The sequence below is a fragment of the Megalops cyprinoides genome, chromosome 5 (genome assembly GCF_013368585.1).
Source record: "Megalops cyprinoides isolate fMegCyp1 chromosome 5, fMegCyp1.pri, whole genome shotgun sequence".
NCBI lineage: Eukaryota > Metazoa > Chordata > Actinopteri > Elopiformes > Megalopidae > Megalops > Megalops cyprinoides.
The window spans coordinates 31,567,526-31,589,601 of NC_050587.1; the positions used below are offsets into that span (position 1 = coordinate 31,567,526).

General features: G+C 48.7%; 1 protein-coding gene across 3 annotated transcripts in view; it reads left to right on the plus strand.

Moving 5' to 3' along the window:
* The window catches only part of ptpra (protein tyrosine phosphatase receptor type A), a 29,771-nt gene extending 13,874 nt beyond the window's left edge, over positions 1 to 15,897 (plus strand). For 2 of the 3 annotated variants that reach the window (XM_036528475.1, XM_036528476.1), the window contains exons 2-23: positions 497 to 551; positions 2,793 to 2,883; positions 3,315 to 3,722; positions 3,918 to 3,935; positions 5,320 to 5,404; positions 6,658 to 6,731; positions 7,367 to 7,503; positions 8,101 to 8,191; positions 8,534 to 8,610; positions 8,765 to 8,801; positions 9,409 to 9,506; positions 10,149 to 10,268; positions 10,462 to 10,628; positions 10,975 to 11,110; positions 11,584 to 11,733; positions 12,358 to 12,451; positions 12,554 to 12,630; positions 12,926 to 13,060; positions 13,633 to 13,758; positions 14,048 to 14,199; positions 14,334 to 14,469; positions 15,501 to 15,897. In XM_036528475.1, coding sequence (XP_036384368.1) covers positions 531 to 551; positions 2,793 to 2,883; positions 3,315 to 3,722; positions 3,918 to 3,935; positions 5,320 to 5,404; positions 6,658 to 6,731; positions 7,367 to 7,503; positions 8,101 to 8,191; positions 8,534 to 8,610; positions 8,765 to 8,801; positions 9,409 to 9,506; positions 10,149 to 10,268; positions 10,462 to 10,628; positions 10,975 to 11,110; positions 11,584 to 11,733; positions 12,358 to 12,451; positions 12,554 to 12,630; positions 12,926 to 13,060; positions 13,633 to 13,758; positions 14,048 to 14,199; positions 14,334 to 14,469; positions 15,501 to 15,575 — 2,505 coding nt within the window. In that variant the 5' untranslated portion in view covers positions 497 to 530 and the 3' untranslated portion in view covers positions 15,576 to 15,897. The remainder of the gene's footprint in view (positions 1 to 496; positions 552 to 2,792; positions 2,884 to 3,314; positions 3,723 to 3,917; positions 3,936 to 5,319; positions 5,405 to 6,657; positions 6,732 to 7,366; positions 7,504 to 8,100; positions 8,192 to 8,533; positions 8,611 to 8,764; positions 8,802 to 9,408; positions 9,507 to 10,148; positions 10,269 to 10,461; positions 10,629 to 10,974; positions 11,111 to 11,583; positions 11,734 to 12,357; positions 12,452 to 12,553; positions 12,631 to 12,925; positions 13,061 to 13,632; positions 13,759 to 14,047; positions 14,200 to 14,333; positions 14,470 to 15,500) is intronic. The other variant, XM_036528478.1, reaches the window with a different exon arrangement.
* The last annotated feature ends 6,179 nt before the right edge of the window (positions 15,898 to 22,076 follow it).

Genomic DNA, 22,076 nt, shown 5'->3' on the forward strand with positions numbered 1-22,076 from the left:
GCTGGCGACTGGCTGCGAGCGTCTCGGCCCCTCAATCGAATTACGCGCCCCCCTCCTCCTCCCCTCTTTACAGATCTAATTCTTCCCCGATTTCACCCTCAGATTCAATTTGCAGTTTCGTGGAACTCGGAGTTCAAGTTCAAATGCAGGTTTGTCGGCATGGGGCTACTTTTGGCATGCCAGCACAGGATGGGCTGGAGTTTGTATTCACGTGGCGCTCGTCGTCCCGGAGGTAAAATCAGCCGCGCTGAGCTGCAGCAGAAATGCACAGACGTGAAGCCGAGTTGGAAGCTGGAAGTGCCCCCTCCTCCCTCGCGGTTCATAAAGAATCCGCCTCTTACGCGATGCAGTTTTGGTGTAGGTGGGATGAAATTAGTGCGACCGCTGTTTGAGGCGGCACACACACCCACGCACAGAGTGAGGTGGTACTGAAACCAACAGGGTGAGAGATGAAAGATCCTGAAAACGCTCTCTGTCTGTCTCTCTCTGTCTGCAGGGGACGAGGAGCTCGCTGTGCGAATGAGTGACTGATGTCAACGTCGCCTCTCAAGGTCAGGCTCACAGCCACCCTGTCGGGGGCCCTCGCTGTCTCTCCCTCCGAGTTCTTTGCCCCCCCCCCCGGCATCTGTCTCCTTGCGCCTCTCCTCCTTCCCATCTGACCCCCCCGCCCCACCACCCCTCCCTCCGTCCCCATCACCCGGGATACGTTCCATGACATCAGGCTCTCTCCCCTGTGCACCCAAAGCGATCGGCTCAGAGAGAGCGGGAGTGAGGTTTACACTCTCTGTATCGTCTCTGTATCACCATCCCTCTTTCCCTCCCTCTTTCCTCTTCCCTCTTTCCCGGTCTGCCTGGCTGCCCCTCTTTGAAAGCTCTCATGCCCTCGTCAGTGGAAAGAGGGACACGGCTGGGCCCGTTTGCCAGGAGGAGTTGTCAGAGTAAAGAGACGGGTGTCCCCTCCTTCCCCTGGGGACTCTTTCTCTTTCTCACATCCCCGTTCCAGTCCCTGCTTCTCTGCTTGTTCTGGGAGTTTGTGTGGTTTGCAACACCTCAGCCAAACCGAGCCAGTGTCAATGCAGCAGGGGTGTGCACAGACGTACCTGTACGAGCGGGTGCGCACGCATACGTGAGAACGATAGCGAGTGTGTTTGTGTGAGAGACTCGCCGTTTGTGTTCCGGTTTGTCTGAATGGGACTGGGTGCGTCTGTATGCCTTAGAAAGCCTGTGTGTGACTGAGCTTCTGCTTGCATCTCTGTTTGAGTGCGGGTGTGTTTTATTTCTGTGCATATTGTACCCCTTGTCTTCCCTGTAGAGCAGGAGCCAGGGTGGCCAGCGAAGTTCAGTTTGTGTAGACCTGCGTCAGCTCAACACACTACTTGTCACCGCAGGTCTATGCGCAAGTGAGCTCCGGGCAGAGTATCCTTTAGAGTAGCCTTTCGTCAGCAAAAAAAAAAAAAAAAAAAAAAAAAACTGGGACAATAAACACAGACAGGAGAAAGGAGCCCGCTGCCATCACCGATTGCAGCGAACGGCCAGGAGTAGGCGGAGGTAACGCTGAGTCGAGTTTTCCATGAAGGCCTCGGACTTGGACAGCAGACGAAGTCCAGGCAGTTGTCTCGATCTGGGCGGCAGCCAGCGCGCGTGACGTCAGGTGACGCACTTCTGGTCGCGGGTAACGCTGTGGACAAAGCAGCCCGCTGCTCTGGGCCAGCCGGCCTCTGGCTCCGGCTCACGCTCGCCTGGCTCCAGCTCTGTGAGAGCGCGTGAGGGCGCTTGCGTGGTCGTGTGTGTGACAGTTTGTATGCGCGACAGAGAGAGCGGGAGTTTGCAGTGGCTTCTGAGTACATGAGTGTTCGCAGGATCGAGTGTGTGACAGGGCACGAGGGAGTGGGTGTGCACGGCGGTTTCCGAGTGTGTGAGAGCGGTTGCGTGGTCATGTGTTTGACAGTGTGCAAGTGTAACCAAGAGTGGGAGTGTGCTGTGGTTTCCAAGTACATGAGAGTAGTTGTGTGGTCATGTGTATGACAGTGTGGGAGAGAGAGTGGGTGTGTGCACAGGCTTCTGAGTACGCGAGAGTGTTTGCATGGTCATGTGTGTGACAGTGTGTATGTGTAACAGAGTGGGAGCGTACAGTCGTTTCTGAATTTGTCAGAGTGTTTACATGTTCATGAATGCAAGTGTGAGAAAGAAATCGTTTATGTGTGAGCGTGAGGAGAGAGCCTGAGTGCATGCCTGTTTCTGAGCACACAAGGTGTTTACGTGTTAGCGAGCGCAAATGTGTGGAAGAAGCATCTTATCTTTGTGTGTGTGTGTGTGCGCACGTCTGCATGCGTGTGTGTGTGTGTGTGTGTGTGTGTGTGTGTGTGTGTGTGCGTGCATGCACAGGTTGCTGAATGTGTAAGTGGACCTCTCTCCGCGGCGGAGTGCGAGTCGCGGTGGAGAGTCTTTCCAGGAGCGGGATGGGCAGCTGAAATATTGATGTGGGAATGTGCGTGTGCCTGTCACCCCGTCGCAGCGTCGGCAGCTGTCAGAGCGCCCCGCACCTCGCCTCTCTCTGCCCGGAGCGCGGGATTAAAAAAAGATTCACACTGAGAGCAGGAGGGCTCCGTTTGGAGTTCAGCTCCTCAGTCTCGGGATTCAGGCTTCCGTCTGAGGTTTTGTTTGAGGCTGTGGAATAGGTGCAAGGAGTGTAATCTGAAGGTGTTTTGCAAGTTTGCAGTGCTAACGGAGTGTCTCTTGCTCGCTCTCTCTCTCTCTCTCTCTCTCTCACTCTCTCCCACTCTCTCCTGCAGGGCAGTATGGGTTTCTGTCCCCGGCTCCTGCTGCTCAGTGTGGCCCTTGGGGCCCTCTGTCCACGCCAGGGAGCTGCAACCCCCACCCCCGGTAAGGGACACTGACACCAACGCTCCCAGCTAGTGACACACTGAGACACTGTGCGCTGCCACTGATCCTGATACAGTGATACTCTCATTAACACAGAGTCTCAAACATGGAGGCGCTGTCACTGATTCTGGAACACTGAGGCATTAACACTGATTCTGGAACACTGGAGAACAAAGACATTAACACAGTGTTCCAAGCATGGAAGCACCGACACTGAATGTCTTTGTACCAGTAGTTTTGGTTACGATTAAAAGGTTAACATGAAGTGCTTAAAGCTTACAAATGTTATGCCACCACATTACCCACAATTAAGTGTCGAAGGGCTTAGCTGATGGGCGAACCCTGATTAAAACCTGCACACTGGTTATTCAGGGAAGACGATACAAACTTTCTGGAAATTCTCACTGACAGGTCTTCTCTCTCTCTCCTAGGTGCCCCTGTCCTTACCACCCAGCCCCCCATCCCACCCACAACAGCTCCTCCCAACGACACCCAGACAACCACCCCCACCGCAGCGGTAACCCCGACAACAGTGCTCCCACCTGCCGTCGTCCCGACGACGCCTTCCGACAAAGCCGTTACAGGAGCCCCGGCGCCAACTACAGAAGGCCCCTCCCTTTCCCCCATGTTGACCGATAAGCCCGACCCCCCGGCAACCACCGAGCCGCCCCCGGTCGCCACGACGGCCACCGAGGGTGGGGAGGGAGGGGAGAACGTCACCACGCCCACCCCGCCACCTCCCGTACCCCCTGCTCCCTCGACCGAAGCCCCGCCCGAACCCGAGTTCACCACAACTCCCCCTGCTGACTACACCTCAACGAGCAGCAGTACAACAGCAGGTACGTCCTACCTCCGCACAGCACACGCGGAATTCGTGCCTGTTAGTTTGATCGCCGGCTGTGTGCCGTACGTGGCGTTCGGCTCAGACCACTGACCTTGCCCTGACTCCGAACATGTTTCTGATTGGTTGGTTGATGGCGTTGCCAGGGTAACGATCTGACCGGCATTGTGTCTGTGTGTTTTTTTTCTTTCAGGTGGGAGCGATGGATCAGGTAAGACACGGCTGGCTCTTTGTCTCTGTCATTCCTGCACTTCTGTTCAGAGTGACACGCCGGGGCCCGTTTGTGGGGTCGGTGAGGCGTTTTGCTGGAATAATGGCCACAGAGTGCCTCCCTTACAGGCACACCGGCTCACGCGCTTCCTCCCTCCTCCGTCTCCTTCCTGTGTCCTCCTTTATCGGCCTCTGTCCATCTCCTCCTCCTTCTCCCAGTCCATCTTTCTGCCCCCCTCCACCGTTCACTCCCCCTTGTGACGTGCCATGATGCTCCACTCTTAACAAGCGGCCGACCCTCCGGCCCCCACTCCCCCCACCCCCCACCCTCACCCCCGCTCCTCCGCTGCCACTCTCTCCCCGCCTCAGCGGCGAGGCTCCGGAGGAACACTGTGTCCTTGTCTCCGCGTGCTGTCATCTCCACTGCGCCGTTACCGCCGCTTCTGTTTCTCTCTGTGTCAGGCTCAATATACTCTTAGACTGACCGTCCCTTCCCCCCACGTCAGCGCGTGACAGTTTGTGTGTGTGTGTGTATGTGTGTTTGCATGTGTGCTCTGAAGCAGTTTCTGATCTGTCTTTATCCATAGGCCTCTTTCGGTGTGCTTAGCAAAGGTTGTGCCAATCGAAACCACACAGGTACACAAAAAGTAAGAGGCAGTCAGTGCTCAGAAAAGGTGTTCACAAAGGATTTCACACCAAGCAGATGTCTGGGTCTGCATTTGTCCTCATGTGAGATGTTATCTGAAGTCAGGTGACTCTCCTCGGTTTCAGTAGCAATGTGGGTCATATTGTTTGGGCTGCTTTTATTATTATGAAAGAAAACATTTGCAGTCACACAGATGGATGTCAGTGTGCTTCCACACTGTAGGAGAGCCTAGTTTTACATGATGAAGTACTTTGATCTTATGCCTTTGTCCATTGGAGAGCTGGAACCAGGCTAGCATGAGCTGGAGCCCAGTGATACTGAATGAAACCAGCCAGCCTGGTACCAGCTGTGGAAAGCGGACACGTGGATATTGGCCACTGTATTCTTTAGACAATTCTTGTTTTTTAGTACTCTTGTCAGGTGTCGTGGGTGGTGGGCCTGTCACACAGTTAATGTTTTGTGTGTTAAACTGGAATGCACTGCATCTCTCGATTTTTTTTTTTTTTTTTCCCCTCACGCGTTTCCAGGGTCTTAACTCTGCCTCTCTCTCACTCTTTCCTCTTTCACTCTGTCGTCTGTCCTTCCCTGTTTCTCTCCCTCTTCTCTCTCTCCCTCTCACTCTTTCTCTGTCTCTCTCTCTCCCCCTTCTCTCTCCCTCTCTTTCTCCTCCTCCTCCCTTCTGCTGTATTGCTCCGTCTCTCCTCATCTCTGACCCCCCCACCATGTCTGTGTCCCACAGATGACACTCCCATCATCGCGGTGATGGTGGCCCTGTCCTCCCTGCTGGTCATCGTCTTCATCATCATCGTGCTCTACATGCTGAGGTGAGTGGCCAGCTCTGTGACCCCCCCCTGCACTGACCGTCCCTCCACAGCAGACTGACCCGAACTCACCGGCGCCGTGAGAGGTGTCATTGTCTTACACGCTCTTGTGATGCGCGTAGCCTGCGATGGGCTGACACTTTGAAAAGCGGGCATGACGCACACAAGTGACTAGCTAGTACACTCCAGGGCACTGACACAAGTAACCTGCTAAATTTCATGCAAGTTCACTGTTCTACATGTGACGGCTGTCTGCAAGCCAGCGTGTGTTCTGAAGTTGCTACCCTGAGTTATGTTTAGATGCACAGAGTATTCCGGGTGATGGTCCTTACTCTGCTTATGTTCATATTCTGAATACTTCCAATCCTCTTTACATGCATCATGAAATAGGACATCATAACATTCCTGTTTATATTACTCATAATATTCCGTTAATATTCCTGTATGCATGGTAATAACAGTATCCTGATTAAGCCCTGAAAAAGTAGAGTCCCCAGAGAAGATGCTCGCTTTTGCATTATCTTGTGTTGTTTTCAGCCAGCCAATATGTAAAATATACTGTGAATATCTCTCATTTAGAGCAACAGAAGACAAGACCTTTAATCTCTGATGTGGACCAATGACACAAAGTACACTATCAAATCAATACCATATATCCAATACTGCACATTATTGCATGCGCATACATAGCTTTGTATTGTGTATTATATTGTCTGCTAAATAAATAAATATAAATGTAAATATTGTTTTTTTTTGTGATGAGCAAAGTACACATCAAGTTAATGCATTTGAGTGGACAAAGAGTTTGGAATTATTTTCGTGCTGAAGCTGAATTTCATCTGTAAATGTCCAACAGTGTAAATGGATATATGTCACTCTGGATAAGGCCACTTACGAACCACAAAAGCTGTCTAATTCATGGCTGATATCCTCTAATTAATCCGGTTCTTAAAGGACTGTCTAACCCATTTTGCTCAGAAACATCATATTCAGAACACTGAACACGGCTGAGAGGGTTTCTTCAAGAATAAGCAGCTTATGCGATCAGGTCGCGTTCGGAAGTGTTCAGTATTCCGACCAATCGGGGAACTGCGTGCTGCATGTAAAGGTAGCTACCGATAGGCTGAGATTTTGTGCTCTGAAGGAGGTCCATTATCAAGGCACGTGTGGCAAAACTGACCCATTGCTGTAGCGATTAAGTGGATTTCTGATGCTGCCTGAAATCCACCCTTGATCCCGGTGTCTGTCTGAAACAGGTTTAAGAAGTACAAGCAGGCTGGCAGTCACTCCAACTCATTCAGACTGACCAATGGCAGAGCCGATGACACAGGTAACTACGGCGCTGTTTGGGTGTGTGTTTCTGTGTGTGTGCGCACTCGCGCATGTGCATGTACATTAGTGCATGTATTTATACGTGAGTGTCTGTGCATGCATGGATCTTTGTGTATGTCTCTCTCGATTCCCATGTACTTGGAGCTCTTGGTGTGGTGTGACTTTTTGGTCAGTATTATCAAAATAAACACTCTCATGCACTTGACATTTACATGTTTTCATTTATGTTAAACATGAGTAATACTCATGAATTATTAGTCAGTAACCGGTGTTGAAATGCCCATGTGCTTTGTTGCCAGTGTTTAATTGTGTTATGTCTCCCTCTAGTGGCCACTTTAGAGAGCACCTAGTTATAAAATCTTTGAATAAAATCTATGACTGACTAGAAGCTGGAAAGTGCATGGGTAGTTCTTGTCCTTCATTCTCCTGTGGCATTTTGTTAGGATTCGAGTGCTGTTTTTCTCTAATGCCGTTGTAAACAGTTTTGTCACCATTATAAAACCCTTCTCTGTTTCTCCCCCCCTCCCCCCCACCCCCACCCCCAATGTCGCCCTCTTCCGTCCTGACCATCTGTTTTCTCTCAACTTTTCTCGGCTTATCTCCCTCCTCACTTCCCTCTCTCCTCCTTCACAGAGCTCCAGAGCGTGCCGCTATTGGCTCGCTCTCCCAGCACCAACAGGAAGTACCCGCCCATTCCTGTGGACAAGCTGGAGGAGGAGATGAACCGGCGCATGGCGGACGACAACAAGCTCTTCCGGGAGGAATTCAATGTGAGGCCTGCTCGCACTGCACGAGCGTCACTGTGCCCTGCTATTGCACAAACATTCCTAAATAACCCTCCACTTACTAGGGTAAATTCCCACAAGCACAGACAAGAATGTCGGAGAGTTATACTTGGCCATAAAAGGCTTTTATCAATAATCAATATGATATAATTGATATCACATAATTTACATTAGACAACGGTTTTGTAGTGTAGTTGATTAGTCCTGTAGTGTGATATATGGGTCAGCCCAATGTATTACATTACACTGGCATTTATCAGAAGCTCTTATCCACAGTGACTTACCTAGGCTATAATTTTTACATGTTATCCATTTATACTAGTGGGTATTTACTGAGGCAGTTGTGGGTTAAACACCTTGCCCAAGGCTACAGCAGAAGTGATCCAGCAGGGAATCGAACTAGCAACCTCTTGGTTAGGAGCCCGGCTCCTTATCACTATGGTACCCTGCCACCCATATCTGTCTGGTCACGCACCGCTGGGTCGTATTGTGTGTGTTTCTTTAACCTTGAGTCTGTCTCACTCTCTGTTAAAGCCTATCTGTAAAGGCTAATAAAGGCTGTCTGTCTGTCTGTCTGCCCAGGCTCTGCCAGTGTGTCCTATTCAGGCGTCATGTGATGCAGCATCAAAGGAGGAGAACAAGGAGAAGAACAGATACGTCAACATCCTTCCCTGTGAGTCCCCCTCTGTCCCGCTCTCTTTCCGTCCCTGTTCTCTGCCTCAGGCCCCCCCGAGGCTCAGACTGTTACTGAAGTTCAAGGGAACCTGTATGTATAATTCAGGCATTCATGCTGCAGGAAGCGTGAATTGAATGCATTCTCAGTGGTTTGCTGTTGTTTGCAGACCTGTGGTCGCTGAACGCCTGCGGTGCATTTGAATGTGAGGTGTGCCCATTTTTCATTTGGGAAGGACAGTTTGATCCCACAATGACAGTGTATAAATTGCGTCCTTCCCTCCCCTCACCTTGCCCCCCCCCCACTCCACCCCCCACTTTCTCGCCCCCCCTCTGTCCTCAGACGACCATTCGAGAGTGCACCTCTCTTCACTGGACGGGGTCCCAGACTCTGACTTCATCAACGCCTCCTACATCAACGTGAGTGAGCGGGCGGGGGGAAACCTGGGCTTTGGGGAGGGGGAGGGGGCGGGGGGTCCAGGGAGACGTGGCTGGGCCCAGGGGGGTCAGGACTTCAGTGAAGCAAGAAAGTGGAACTCATCACTCACGCATTACCTCTCTCTTGGGTTTTCAGGGCTACCAAGAGAAGAACAAGTTCATCGCAGCCCAGGGTAAGGAAATAACCATGGCCACAGTGCACATGACCACAGTTCTGTATGTACTTGTGTGCCAAATAGAGCACAAAGAATATTCTATTTAACATGTTTATATGTTTAACAGGTTATGCGTCACATGTTAAAAAAATGTATCCAGCTTTGCCACTTATATGGAATGTATGCATATATTTTAATGTATTTTGCATCAGCATTTTTATAGATAGATAGAATTTAGTAAATTGACAATTTTGCATTTGGTGTGGCTGTTTTGCTGTTTGGAATTATCCTGCTCTGGGTCATCGGGTATTTATATCGTAGTGTGATATGGCCGTTGGCTGTTTTTGGGCTTAATTCAGAGTTTGTATTCGGTGTGGAATTTTCTAATACTGTAAATTGCCCTGGATAAGGACATCTGCAGTTTATCCGCAATTAACTCATTTAACAAGTTGTCATTGATCCCAACTCCACTGGCATGGGCAACACGGCCACTGCAGTGTGCTGAGAGAGTGAAGGCACCAGTAAGCAGCACAGCCATGTATTCGTCATGAATTATGAAAGTGAATATCGATATGATGATGTCACCTTTCCCGTCCCCCCCCGTCCCCCCCCTTCTCTCCGCCAGGGCCAAAGGAGGAGACGGTGAACGACTTCTGGAGGATGATCTGGGAGCAGAACACCGCCACCATCGTCATGGTGACCAATCTGAAGGAGAGGAAGGAGGTGGGTGGAGGAGGGAGGGAGAGAGGGTAAGGGAGGGGGTGGGAGAAGGCTAGAGGGACACGATTAGGTCTGTGGTAGTGAAGGAAGTTGCTTGTTTTTTTTCAATAATATAATAATATTAATAATAATAATAATAATTTGTGATGCTTTTTCTTAGTTACTGCACTTAGTGAGTTCTTATTGGACACTGTCTGTTCTGTGTCTTACAGGAATCATGTCACAAACATTAATATAAGATTAGAGTAAAGTTGCAGGGTTTGTATTTGACGATTTATGACATTTCTCCTGTCAGAAACCGGTAGCAACTGTATTAATACTGTAGATGTAAACTGTCCCTGTAACCTGATATTTTAACAGCAATGTCGAAAGACTTGTTTTCACTTTGCATTTAAATGGCAGCCGGTGCTTTCTTGTTCTACGCCTTTATTGGAATGTATTATTTGGAGACTGTTAAAGATGTTGCGCATGAAAGATAAAAGCTTTTTATTTTGAGTACTTTACTATACTGGTGTTGCGCCACTACTTTCTAAACTTGTGTTGTGAAGCTGTATTGTATATAAGGTAACAGTAGAAACAGCGCATTGAAATGAAGTGTGCTTTACAGTTGTAGTAATAGGAACGCTCTGTTCTTCTCTCCCCCAGTGTAAGTGTGCCCAGTACTGGCCAGACCAGGGCTGCTGGACCTACGGAAACATCCGGGTCTCTGTGGAGGACGTGACGGTGCTGGTGGACTACACCATCCGCAAGTTCTGCATCCAGCAGGTGTGTGTGTGGGGGGGGGGGGGGGGTGTCCCCTGAAACCATTGCCTGATCTGCCCCCTTCTGCCCCTTCCTTCCTCCCTTTCATCTTCTCTCCCATCGCCTTGGCTTGCTGACCCAGGATCAGTGTTTTCTTTCCCCTCCGCTGTTGTCAGAGTTCCACGCGCTGACTGTGGATGTGTCTTTCCCCCGCCAGGTGGGCGACGTTTCGGGGAAGAAGCCCCAGCGCCTGGTGACGCAGTTCCACTTCACCAGCTGGCCCGATTTCGGGGTCCCCTTCACCCCCATCGGCATGCTCAAGTTCCTCAAGAAGGTGAAGACCTGCAACCCGCAGTACGCCGGGCCCATTGTGGTCCACTGCAGGTGCGTGTCCATGCCTCTCGCGGTTCTGTTTGCGGGTGTGCCTCTGTGTGTGGGGTGGTGGTGTAGCACAGTGGTAAAGCACAGGACTTGTAACTGAAAGGTTGCTGGTTTGATTCCCCACCGGGGCACTGCTGCTGTAACCTTGGGCAAGGTAGTTAACCCACAACTGTCTCATTAAATATCCAGCTGTAAAAAAAAACAAAAAAACCTGTAACCTATGTAAGTTTCTCTGGATAAGAGCGTCTGCTAAATGCCAATAATGTAAATAATCTAAATGCCGATAATTGATGTTTCAGGCTGTTGCTGACTCTCTCTCTCTCCCTCCCCCTCTCCCTCTCCCCCTCAGCGCTGGTGTGGGCCGTACAGGGACCTTCATAGTCATTGACGCCATGTTGGACATGATGGGTGCTGAGAGGAAGGTGGACGTCTTCGGCTTCGTCACACGAATCCGAGCTCAGCGCTGCCAGATGGTGCAGACCGATGTGAGTGCAGAACAATTCAGAACAAAATGTCTCCCACTCACATCCAAACAACTTCTGTCCAGGTCCAGGCAACTGGCGTTCAGCTCCAAACTGCTCTTGTCTGAAACCATACAGCTATCCAGATTCAAACTTGTGTCTGCTTTTCTAACTGTGATTTAAGTCCGACCTTAAGTTCTAGTACAAATCAATTAAATCAATGTCATACTTCCACAGAAGTAGCTTTGACAAGTATCAGCATGCTGTTATATTGCTGTCTCAGTAATATTCAGACTATAATTCCAAGCTGTTCCCTGAAATAAAACATTCAGTACCACGTTGTACCTCCCAAAGATGGGGGTCACTCTGGCAGTAACATTCACAGGTGAATCTTCGTGGCTTTAGAAGAACGAAGCCCAAGTGTTAGGTGAATAATGGAATATCCTCCTTCCCTTTCACTCTCCTCCATCCCCCCAATCTCTGTCTCCCCCCCACAGATGCAGTATGTGTTCATCTTCCAAGCCATGCTGGAGCACTACCTGTACGGAGACACAGAGCTGGAGGTGACATCACTGGAGTCTCACCTGGCCAAGCTCTACTCCCCCTCTCCGGGGGCGGGCTGTGGGGGACTGGAGGCGGAGTTTAAGGTGAGGGCGGAGCCCGTGGTATCTGTGTCATATCTTCTTCAGTCTGTCCATCTCACTGCATTCTCTCTTTGAAAACTTGCTTCTGCTTTTTCTTTTTCCTGTTCTTTTCTCTTCTTTCTCACCCCACCCATATAAAATGCTCTCCAGGCCTAATGTAGTCCAATCACTTATGAAAAAACGCCATGATTAAATATTGATTGAAATATCAGCAAAGCTGTAAAGTAACCCCATTGGCAAAATAACTACACAGTGGTCTGGTAGCAAATGGACCCTAGCTGTTGCCAGACATTGTGTTTCTACTGTGAACGGAGTTAAGCTGGCATCTTCTAGATGAATATGCTTGAACATGTGCATATGGTTTTGGTTTTGTGTGCAAACACAAAGGCATCTTTCCACTCCACCCCCCATTCCCTGCACACAAAACAGTTCTTCCTGGAAAAGCTGCAAATACAAAAAATGAGTCGAGTTTTGGCTTCGTCCTACCTAATCCGCATTGCTGCCCAGCGCAGTGGGAGACTGGGTGTTGCACGGTCTAGCATAATTCAGCTGTAGGGAAGCTTTTCCCCAGTTTGCTACTGCTCCATGCACCTGAATCTGATCCCCGTTTCCAATCTCCCTCCGCAGAAGCTGACCTCCATCAAGATCCAGAATGACAAGATGAGGACGGGGAACCTGCCGGCCAACATGAAGAAGAACCGGGTTCTGCAGATCATCCCCTGTGAGTGGGGGCGTGGACAAGGGGAGGGGCTAGCAGGGGCACGTGGGAGGGGCTTATGCAGAGCCCGTCGCTAACCGCGCTTCCCTTTTTCCCCCTCCGCAGATGAGTTTAACAGGGTGATCATCCCGGTCAAGAGGGGCGAAGAGAACACGGATTACGTGAACGCCTCCTTCATAGATGTAAGTAACGGCACGTTGGGGCGATTTACATTACATTACATCGTTTAGCGGATGCTCTTATCCACAGTGATTTCCAGCACAAAAGAACACAAGTATATTCATTCAAGTTGAATGAGCAACAATGCCAGACTAGGCTAACAACACACCCAGGCCAGTGAGTGTGAGCATAACACCATTCAAGCCCTACCACAAGTTAACATGTGCTAACCTGACTAGACAGCCTGGAAAGATTTGAACGCTGTCCTTCGAGGGCAGCGCTGAGTCAGTCTCTCCCCTCCTCCTCTCCCCTTTGCAGGGCTACAGGCAGAAGGACTCGTACATGGCCAGCCAAGGTCCCCTGCAGCACACCATCGAGGACTTCTGGAGGATGATCTGGGAGTGGCGGAGCTGCTCCATCGTCATGCTGACGGAGCTGGAGGAGAGGGGACAGGTATGGGACACACAGGCAGCGGTGTTACGAGTGGGGCTCACACCCCAAAGGTGACAGTTCCACACTCAGGTTTGGCATGGTGCATAGGCCGAGCTGTTTCATTAAACGTGCAACTGTATAAATGGGTGAAATTTAAACTAGCGCTCCAAGACACTCAGGATGAGAGGGTCGGTTGAGCAAGAGAAATGTAGGGAGTGAGTAGGGGTCATAGGGTTAGGCGTGTGAAATCATGAGAGGGTGATTAATGGGGGTGTTCCAAGATGCTCTGCATAAGAGGTTCTGTTAAGTGTGTGTAAAGTAGGGTGGTGCATAGGGCTCATGGGGGTAGGATTAGGCATCTGAAATCATCAGGAGGTGATTAATGGGTGAAATTTAAATGTGTTCAAGACATCCTGGATGAGTGGATCTGTTACGCAAGTATAACGCAGGGAGTGCATAGGGGTCAAAGGATTAGTCAGGGATCTGAAATCTATGTTTTCATTAAGAATCTGTTTTTTACCCTCTTCCTTCCCTTGCTCCCTCTTTTGATCTCTGTCTTTCTGCCTCCTCCACTCCCTCCCTCTCTCCTGCAGGAGAAATGTGCCCAGTACTGGCCCAGCGATGGCACCCTGGTGTGTGGGGACATGTCCATCGAACTGAAGAGGGAGGAGGAGTGCGAGAGCTACACTGTCAGAGACCTCCTCGTAACCAACAACAGGGTGAGTCCAGCTCCACGACACTACACCATCACACACTATACAGCTACACAACACAGTATCAGTGACAGCACTGTGTGTTCAGCCATGTAACACCTCACAACTTGGGCAAGAGCATTATGAGTCCAGCTCCACAAGACTGTACTATCTCAATGACAGCATTGTGACTCCAGCCCTACGGTGCGATGTACTGCCACCGCAGGAAGAGTCACGCACTGCAGAGGAAGGCACAAAGGCATGCCGTTGCAGTTTGCTCATTGACCTCCCTGTCCGTCCCCGAATTCTGTCCCAGGAGAACAAGTCTCGTGCCGTGCGGCAGTTCCACTTCCACGGCTGGCCGGAGGTGGGCATCCCGGCGGACGGCAAGGGCATGATCAACATCATCGCTGCTGTGCAGAAGCAACAACAGCAGTCTGGCAACCACCCCATCACTGTACACTGCAGGTACTGATATTTACCACCCCATGACTGTACACTGCAAGTACTGATTGTATTTCCTTCCCATCATGCATCACTTCTGTGTGTGTCACTGCACTGTGCCTTCAGTCCCCTCCTCTCTCTCTCTCTGTGTCCCGTAGCGCGGGGGCGGGGCGGACCGGGACCTTCTGCGCCCTGAGCACGGTGCTGGAGAGGGTGAAGGCCGAGGGCATCCTGGACGTGTTCCAGACGGTCAAGAGCCTACGACTGCAGAGACCACACATGGTGCAGACACTGGTGAGGCTGCCTGTCTGTGCGCTCACGAACAGCTTCAGCTGACGGGCGTGAGGGCCTGCTTTGCATGTCTCCCCCCCCCCCCCCCCCCCCCGCCCCGGGTGACTGTGCAGAGGGTACACGGTGCACAGGGTACAGAGGCTTCTGCTTTGGCTAGGTAGATAAATTGAACCTGAATGAGGGAACTGGCGTCAGTTCCTGAAACAACTCAACAGAGAGCCCTTTGAGAATCCTGCTTGTGATGTTAGTGATAGATGTTAGATGCCTGCAGCACCACTGTGCAACAGCGCCCCCTGTCTTTTTGCAAGAACACGACGGCGGCCGTTGAATTTTATTGTGGGGAAATAAGTTTCTTTCTTACAGTCCTGAAGGAACTTTGAGGCAAGTATTTCACAGGTTAAATTCACATTTGCAATAAATGTGAGTTAACTTGAGGCTTTGTACTTGGAAACCTGAAGTTTGAACCATTTTTTGCAGTGAGACAGGATTTACCAATAAACATAATTGTCTTAGTGGTATAGAAATATAAATGTGAAGTACATAATAATAATAGCATACGTAATAATGTTAATAATAGTTCATGATATTTCAGAAGGGTGCCGTTAAGAATGACCAGTCTGTTTTGAACTATTTCTTTTTTATAAAAAATACTGCCAATATTGTCAACACAACCTATTCCAAATACATACTTTTTGATGCCTCATACTTTGAATAGAGGATACAGCTGAAGTAACAGTTTGCTAATGGGCCAGGTTAGCGTTCATTATGGTGCGCCCCTCGGACGCAGCATCATCATCAAATCCGTTTCTGCACCTTCCTGTCAGACAAATAGGAGCCACAGGCTTTCAGTGTCACAGAATGTCTCATTATAAGCAGGAAGCGCTGTAGTTGCCAAAAACTTGAGTCTTCCCTCTTGTTGTTCAATCAGACTCATATTCACAGTGTAATTATTGTCTTCTCAGCGCCTGCCTCTCATTATTTCTCTCTCTCTCCTCCCTCCTCTCGTCCCTCTTTTCCCCCTCTCTGTGCCACAGGAGCAGTACGAGTTCTGTTACAAAGTGGTCCAGGAGTACATTGATGCCTTTTCCGACTACGCCAACTTTAAGTAGGGGGTCGGACTGACAGAAGGACGGACGGACGCACGCACACACAACAACCAACTCGGCGGGGCTGGAGCGGGCGAGTGGGCGGGCGAACCGACCCGACCTGAGTGGAGGGAAAGGGAACGAGGGGGGGGACAGACGGACAGACGGACGGAGAGGCGCGCGCCGAGGAGAATATCAAAGATGCCTTCTTGAATATTTTGTAATATTGACCTTGTTAATACAGACCTTTCCCCTGCTTGCCCCTAGTGTAAATACATTGACCCTACTTGAGTTTTCTTTTTTTTTTTGATGCAGTTGTTTTCAGTCAGGCTGCAGTTTAGGTGGATATGTACTATGTAGCTTTTTTGTTGGTATATAAATATATATATATAAATATATAAATATAAATATTATAGATATTATAAAGGCTAATATTGAGAATCTGGAGTCAGGGGAAGGGTACAGAGGCTTTTCCTCATGGTGTTTATTTTTTATTGTTTTTTTTTTAAGTGACCGAGACTTAAATGATTGACAGCTAAACCTGGTTCATGCTGTAGTTTGCATCCAAATAGCTGGTAGATGAGACTCGACTTGGAGACTGATGGCTGTGTACATGGAAAGGGCCAATCACGTGGTAAGCGTCTAATGGACACTTCTCTAAGGAGACTCCTCCTCACCTGACACAATAGCCAATCGTGACTCAAAACTCATGTGAGAAAGTTCTAGAAGTCACATGGCCGCATTGATGCAGGCGGTGATGATTTGCCAGAACCATTTCCCAGTCACAAGACATTAAACTGAAAGGGGATCATTTTAGTGTTATTTCAGTTATCTAGAACAGCCAATAGAAAATGGATTTTAAAAAAAGAAAAAAAAAGGACGTGCCCTCCATAAACACACAGACACACTGAAGCACAGTGATTCCTCTATTGGAATTACCACATTCTCAGGGCAGCCAAATTTAAGCCAAAATAGAGAACACATTCAGTCATGGACCTTTGAGGGTGAGCGTTACCAACAGGGGAGTCAGCTTGGCTTGGTTCCACATCACACCTGTGTCCAATAGTTGCGCAAAGTGAGGTCCCCAGATTTTACACCTTCCAAGAGTACAGCCTTACCTGTGTCCGGCAGTGTCTTTCAAGACCAGAGAACATAGCCGTGCTTACGTGTGATATAAAGGAAATGACAACTTTCCCTGGTTTACCTGAGTGTGGTCAGTGGTAGTGTCTGAAGCCACTCTGAGTAGGGGAGACAGAGGGAGAGGGAGCGGTAAGGTGTGGCGTGAGGCCGGAGTGAGCCGCTGCTGTCCTCCTGTCTGACGGGAGGGATCAGGGGAAGGCGATGTAGCGAGTGGTAGACTGAGAGGTTGTAGTTTGGCTGACTGCATGGGCGTTCCTATGTGTGTGAGAGAGAGAGAGAGAAAAAAAGGGGTGCTTAGGAGACAATGGTATAATGGTGTCAGAGCCAGCCCTGAGTAACTGCCAGGATTGGGAAGGGAATTTTGTGGTTCACCCCACCTATCCAGCAAAGTAATAACTGGAAGAAGGGCAGCCAGTGCAATACTGTGTCATCATTTGCGTTTTCGTGTTATCACGATAATTAATTTGCTGGTATTAGCACTATGAAAAGTGGTGTGTTTATAGCTTGGCTTCTGGAGATAAGGACAGGGTGTAGGCTTTGGGGAAGGGTGGGGTATGGAATATATGGGGGAAATTAAAGGTAAGGCTTGAATGTTGAAATTATTGATTTTATCCCTCAGTCAGAACAAAAGACATCTGATTGGTCCAAATACACAGGAATAAGCTCTGTGTCTCTCTGTGGCCCTGTGCAGCTTAGTCTATGGGCAGAGGGACATTATGTACGAATAGCAGGAGGGATCATGTATGGATCTGTTACATTACTTCTAACAGGGGGCATGTTTTTGGACAAGGGACAGGGGAAAGTCGTCAAGGAAAAAAATCACTGTACTGGAAGATAGATTTTGTAAATCTACTAAGACAGCCTGAAGTGAGCTTGCAATAGTGAGGCAGAAGTATGATTTCCCTGCTTTCCCTTGCTCCGATAAGTGTCCTCGTGTTTCTTTTCCTGCGGGGCTCTGTCAACTTGCGTGTCCTCAGTGTCTCACTGAACACACACAATATTGTCACATAACTGTCATTTCACCTCGACGTTGTGTCCGACACAGCGCAAGTGCTCATAAATTTCCGTTTGTGCCATTTCTGCGCACGGGGGAGCAGATGAGAGGCGAGTATGATTATGAAGTTTGTAAATTGGAAAGGCAGAATAATCTGCATCGTTAATGAAGTCAAAAAGCAAATATGGTGGTAATCACAGAGGAGGGCTTTTTGAAGGCGGAGTGGGTGGTTGGAGGTGTAGGCCAGCGCTGTCATAGTGCTATGTGGGCCTCACGGATTGGTCCAGCTCAGTTCAGCGGTGGTGTAGTACTAGACTGACAGGGGTATCATGGCTTCTTTGCTTATGTTTCTTTTTGTGAGAGGCGGTTCCGTAGCGTCAGTGGTTCCCCAATTCAATGGCCTTGTGTCCCAGGCCAAACTTGATGCCATTGGGGCAAGAGCCCCCCTGTGTTGCTCCAGGGGTGCATTAGTCTTACTCCCATGTCTTATTTCAGAGGGGGTGCCTTTTCAAGCCAGTTTCCTGGCCACGTCCTTCCAGTTGTTTCAGCTCCGCGCCCACCCCTCTCCTGCTGTGCTTGTGTGTGTGTATACATGTGTACGGGCTTGTGTGTGTGTGTGTGTGTGTGTGTGTGTGTGTGTGTGTGTGTGTGTGTGTGTGTGTGTGTGTGTGTGTGTGTGTGGTTAAAACACTCAGTACACTGTGTTCCCAGACATCCCCCCCCACCCTGGTCTCCTTTGCCAACACTGTGCCAACGCCCATTCCAGTGCCATTCAAGCTCACCGCTCAAGCGTGTCATCTCCCTGGCCCAGTCACGGTTTTTTACACGCTGAACCGGATCACTATTTCCTCATACTTTTTGCATGAACACAGACCTGGTATCGCAGTACGTCAGCCGTGGTTCAAGAGGCCTGCAGTGTTGAGCTGCTCTGCTGTGCTTATGCAGAGGCGTTTGTACTGAAAGACTCCCCCTGTTTCTGTTGCATCCGTTACATTTCCAGAGTCCGGAGTGTTGACAGTTCAACCTCTGCTAACCTCTGCAAACAATTAGCATTGGAATTCCTGTACCAGTTACAGCATCACTCTAGGCCAATTCCACTTCTGTCGTGGGTTCCATGTTGATTGTATTCCAGTGTTTATTATGTTAAGCTCTGTTCCGGGTTCTAGTACAATTCCATTCCAGTTCATTCCCAGCTCAGATGTCATTCCGGTCCTCTGCTTCACCCCCATTTCGTTCCGCATCAACCCCTGGTTCCCATTTGCATCTGTCCCTCACTCTTCCACTTCACGTGTGGTGCAGGTCCCAGTAGTGCGCCCCCTGCCTGTTGGGCTGACTGTTTCAGGGCAGCAACCAGCTGCAGCAACGTGGGGGAAATGGACAAAAGAAAAGAGGAAGACAGGAAAAGAGGAGAGAGTCTGCAGTTGGCCTCCCCACACCTGTCTGTACATACTGTATGGTTATTTATATTTCATTCCTGTCCGCTACATTGCTGCCTTTTATTTTTCTTTTTATTTTTTTTAATGATAAATGTATATTAAATTGTACTGGGACCATTTTGAATTGTATTAGAGATGTTTTTTTTATTATTATTATTTGGTATTATTGTTGTTGTCTTATTAAGGAAATCCTATTTTTTATTTTGCATTTGTTTGTTTTTAGTGTTTTTTGTTAATCAAAATCTGAATATATAATTATATATATTAAAAATTATATATAATTATATAATGCCAAAAGGCCTTTCTAAGCAAGATACTGTACAAACCTAATAAAAGTGCTTGAGATTTTATCATCAGTTTGACTGTGTGTGAATATATTGGGGAGGAGCTGGTAACATGGGCATGTAATGTGGCATGTCTGCGTGTTTAAATGTGTGCAGGGGCACAAATGTGTGTCTCACTGCTCTGTCGATGATAGCCAGAATATACACGTGTACAGATATAGAATATGAGTGTATCAGAACTATTTAAATGGCATCAGGGGTTGGTCGGTACATAAGTAAAACCCAAAATTAAGCAGTGGTCAATTGAAAGCGTTCATCCATTTGACATCGGATACGTGTGGTAACTGCATTTTTCCCCAGCTCAAATGACATGCGCTGAATATCAGAAAGGGCCATCTCTCCAAAGGTGGTGCATCATTTGCAGGACGTTGCCATGGCGTCACTGTGGGGTCAGATGTCACCTCAATGTTGAGAGCATGTTGATGGTACATAGACTCCCATTCACATCTGGACCTGTCAGTTTTGTAGGTTGGAGGAATTCCAAACGCGACAGGTGGGAAAGGGGTGTGATGTCATCGGTTCAAAATCGGTGATGGACAGATCAAAGCAGCACTTGTCTAAATCCCAGAATCGGCGCAGACAGTCAAAAACTCCATAATCATCTCGGAGGAGTTTGTTTGGAGAGGCAAGTGGTGCACGTTGGCTGTTTCTAAATGATGCTTGGCTGTAATGAGTGCAAGAGTGAACAAGACAAGTTGATACGGCCACTGTACCTTTTTCTCTGCTTGTACATATGTATGTGTGCATTCCCAGAGGACCCCTGCTCTCAGTCAATATGAAGAGAGACTCTCAAGCCCTTCTTTTAATTGCCTAGCCCAATATTGACCCTGGTTAATTACAGGCTCTGTGGTAATGCCATTCCTGTGGCTAATCTCCCCTGCTTCCAGGTGGAATTGCGTGTCATACACACGTAGTCCAATGCTCTTTTGTCACTCAGTGGACTTTCCAGCTGGCTGCCATATTGGCAGTAAGACCAGCAATTCTCTGAAATGTTTCAATGCTGAGCAAAAGAATATTGTGACATGTTTATGTATGAGGCAACTGCTGCTCCAAACCACCCTCACATTAGAACAGTATAAATTCTTACAAGCCTCTCAAATCATTTTCTTGGGAGAGGATTCTGGCTGCCAGGGCTCAAGGAGAGACCTGCCAGATTCATCAAAATGGATGGAATTTTACCATCCCACTATCCCCCCCCCTTCCCTCTCACACACATGCGGGTCGTCTCCTTGGCGTGACCCTGGGGCCGAACGGTCGTCTCATTTCCTGGCTTTGCCCTGCCGTCTCCGTGTCGGCTGGGTCGGGGGCTGACGGATTTGCCCCCCCCCCACCGCCTTGTTAACTGCTCGCCAACAGGAACTCAATCAGCATTTTAAACGCCCGAATTAGCCCTTTCTGAACCGCCCCGCCCGCCCCACTCCCCATCACTTCCTCCCTTTATCCGGGCCTCCCAGGTGGGTTGCTGTCAGATGTTAATTCTGAGCCGTGTCAGACCTTCGGTGTTTGTCCTGTCCCCTGCGCTTGCCACGTCGGGATAAGAGACGAGTGACGGAGCTGACACTGTGTCAACAAAGAGCAAGGAGGGTGGAGAAGGAAGGGCAAACGTGTCTGCCTTCTCATTGCACAGGTTACACTCTGATTAAAGAGGGCAGAGTGCCACTTAACGGAAATAAATGTTTTATGAGCCAATCTTCTGCTCAGTGATGAGCAAATAGATTAGATATTGTCAAAGAAAGTCACATATTGCGATATGGTCAAAGGATCATTTACACTTGGTAGCTATAAACAGAATCATCACTAGCACTCAGAAAAAAGGTCTGGAATGATGCAATGATGAAATGATGAAGAAAATAAGAAAGGCTGACATTTTCGAAGGGCCAAAGACATCTGCCCTTTTAAAATGTTGGTCGTTCCTATTTTCGTAATTTTGTTCTGTGAGGTTTTATTGCTCTAAAATGCAGCTTTTACACCATGTGGAATTTAGCATGAACAAGGTCAAATATTTGTATCCCTGTAGGCAGGAACATGAGACCTGAGATAAATCTATCAGACACTGTCTCAACACATGTGCATCAACTTGCTTGAAACAGCACTAAAATTTTAGATTCTCAAAATTCCACTTGGCAAAGTCAATCTTACAACACAAGAAGTGTGAGTGAATAATTCATTTGCAACATGTGTCCAATATGTGTCTACCTTCTCATCCACGTACATACAAACCAAAGTTACCATGTTTCATGTCCTGCTGGAGCTGTTTTTGGGACAGCTGATGAGTGCAAGATTTCAAAATAACAGGTGAGGCTTGAGTGTATGTGCCATACCTGGGCAAGTACGAGTGCTGTTATGTGACACTGTGTGCGTGTGCGCGATCACTGTGTGGACAGTATGCACATTTGTGTTTGTGTGTGTGCGTGGTATTGCGTACACAATTGTGTAAGCCTGCACGCGTATGCGTCATTGTGTCTGTGTGGGGTGGGTCGTGTGTGTCTCTTGGGTTTAAGGAGTATTTGAAGATGGTAATTGAGATTGACCGGACCTTATTCACTCTCTTCGTGCAGAATGGCTAGGTGACGACCGGAGGTGCAGAGCACGAGGGACAATTGGGTTGGTT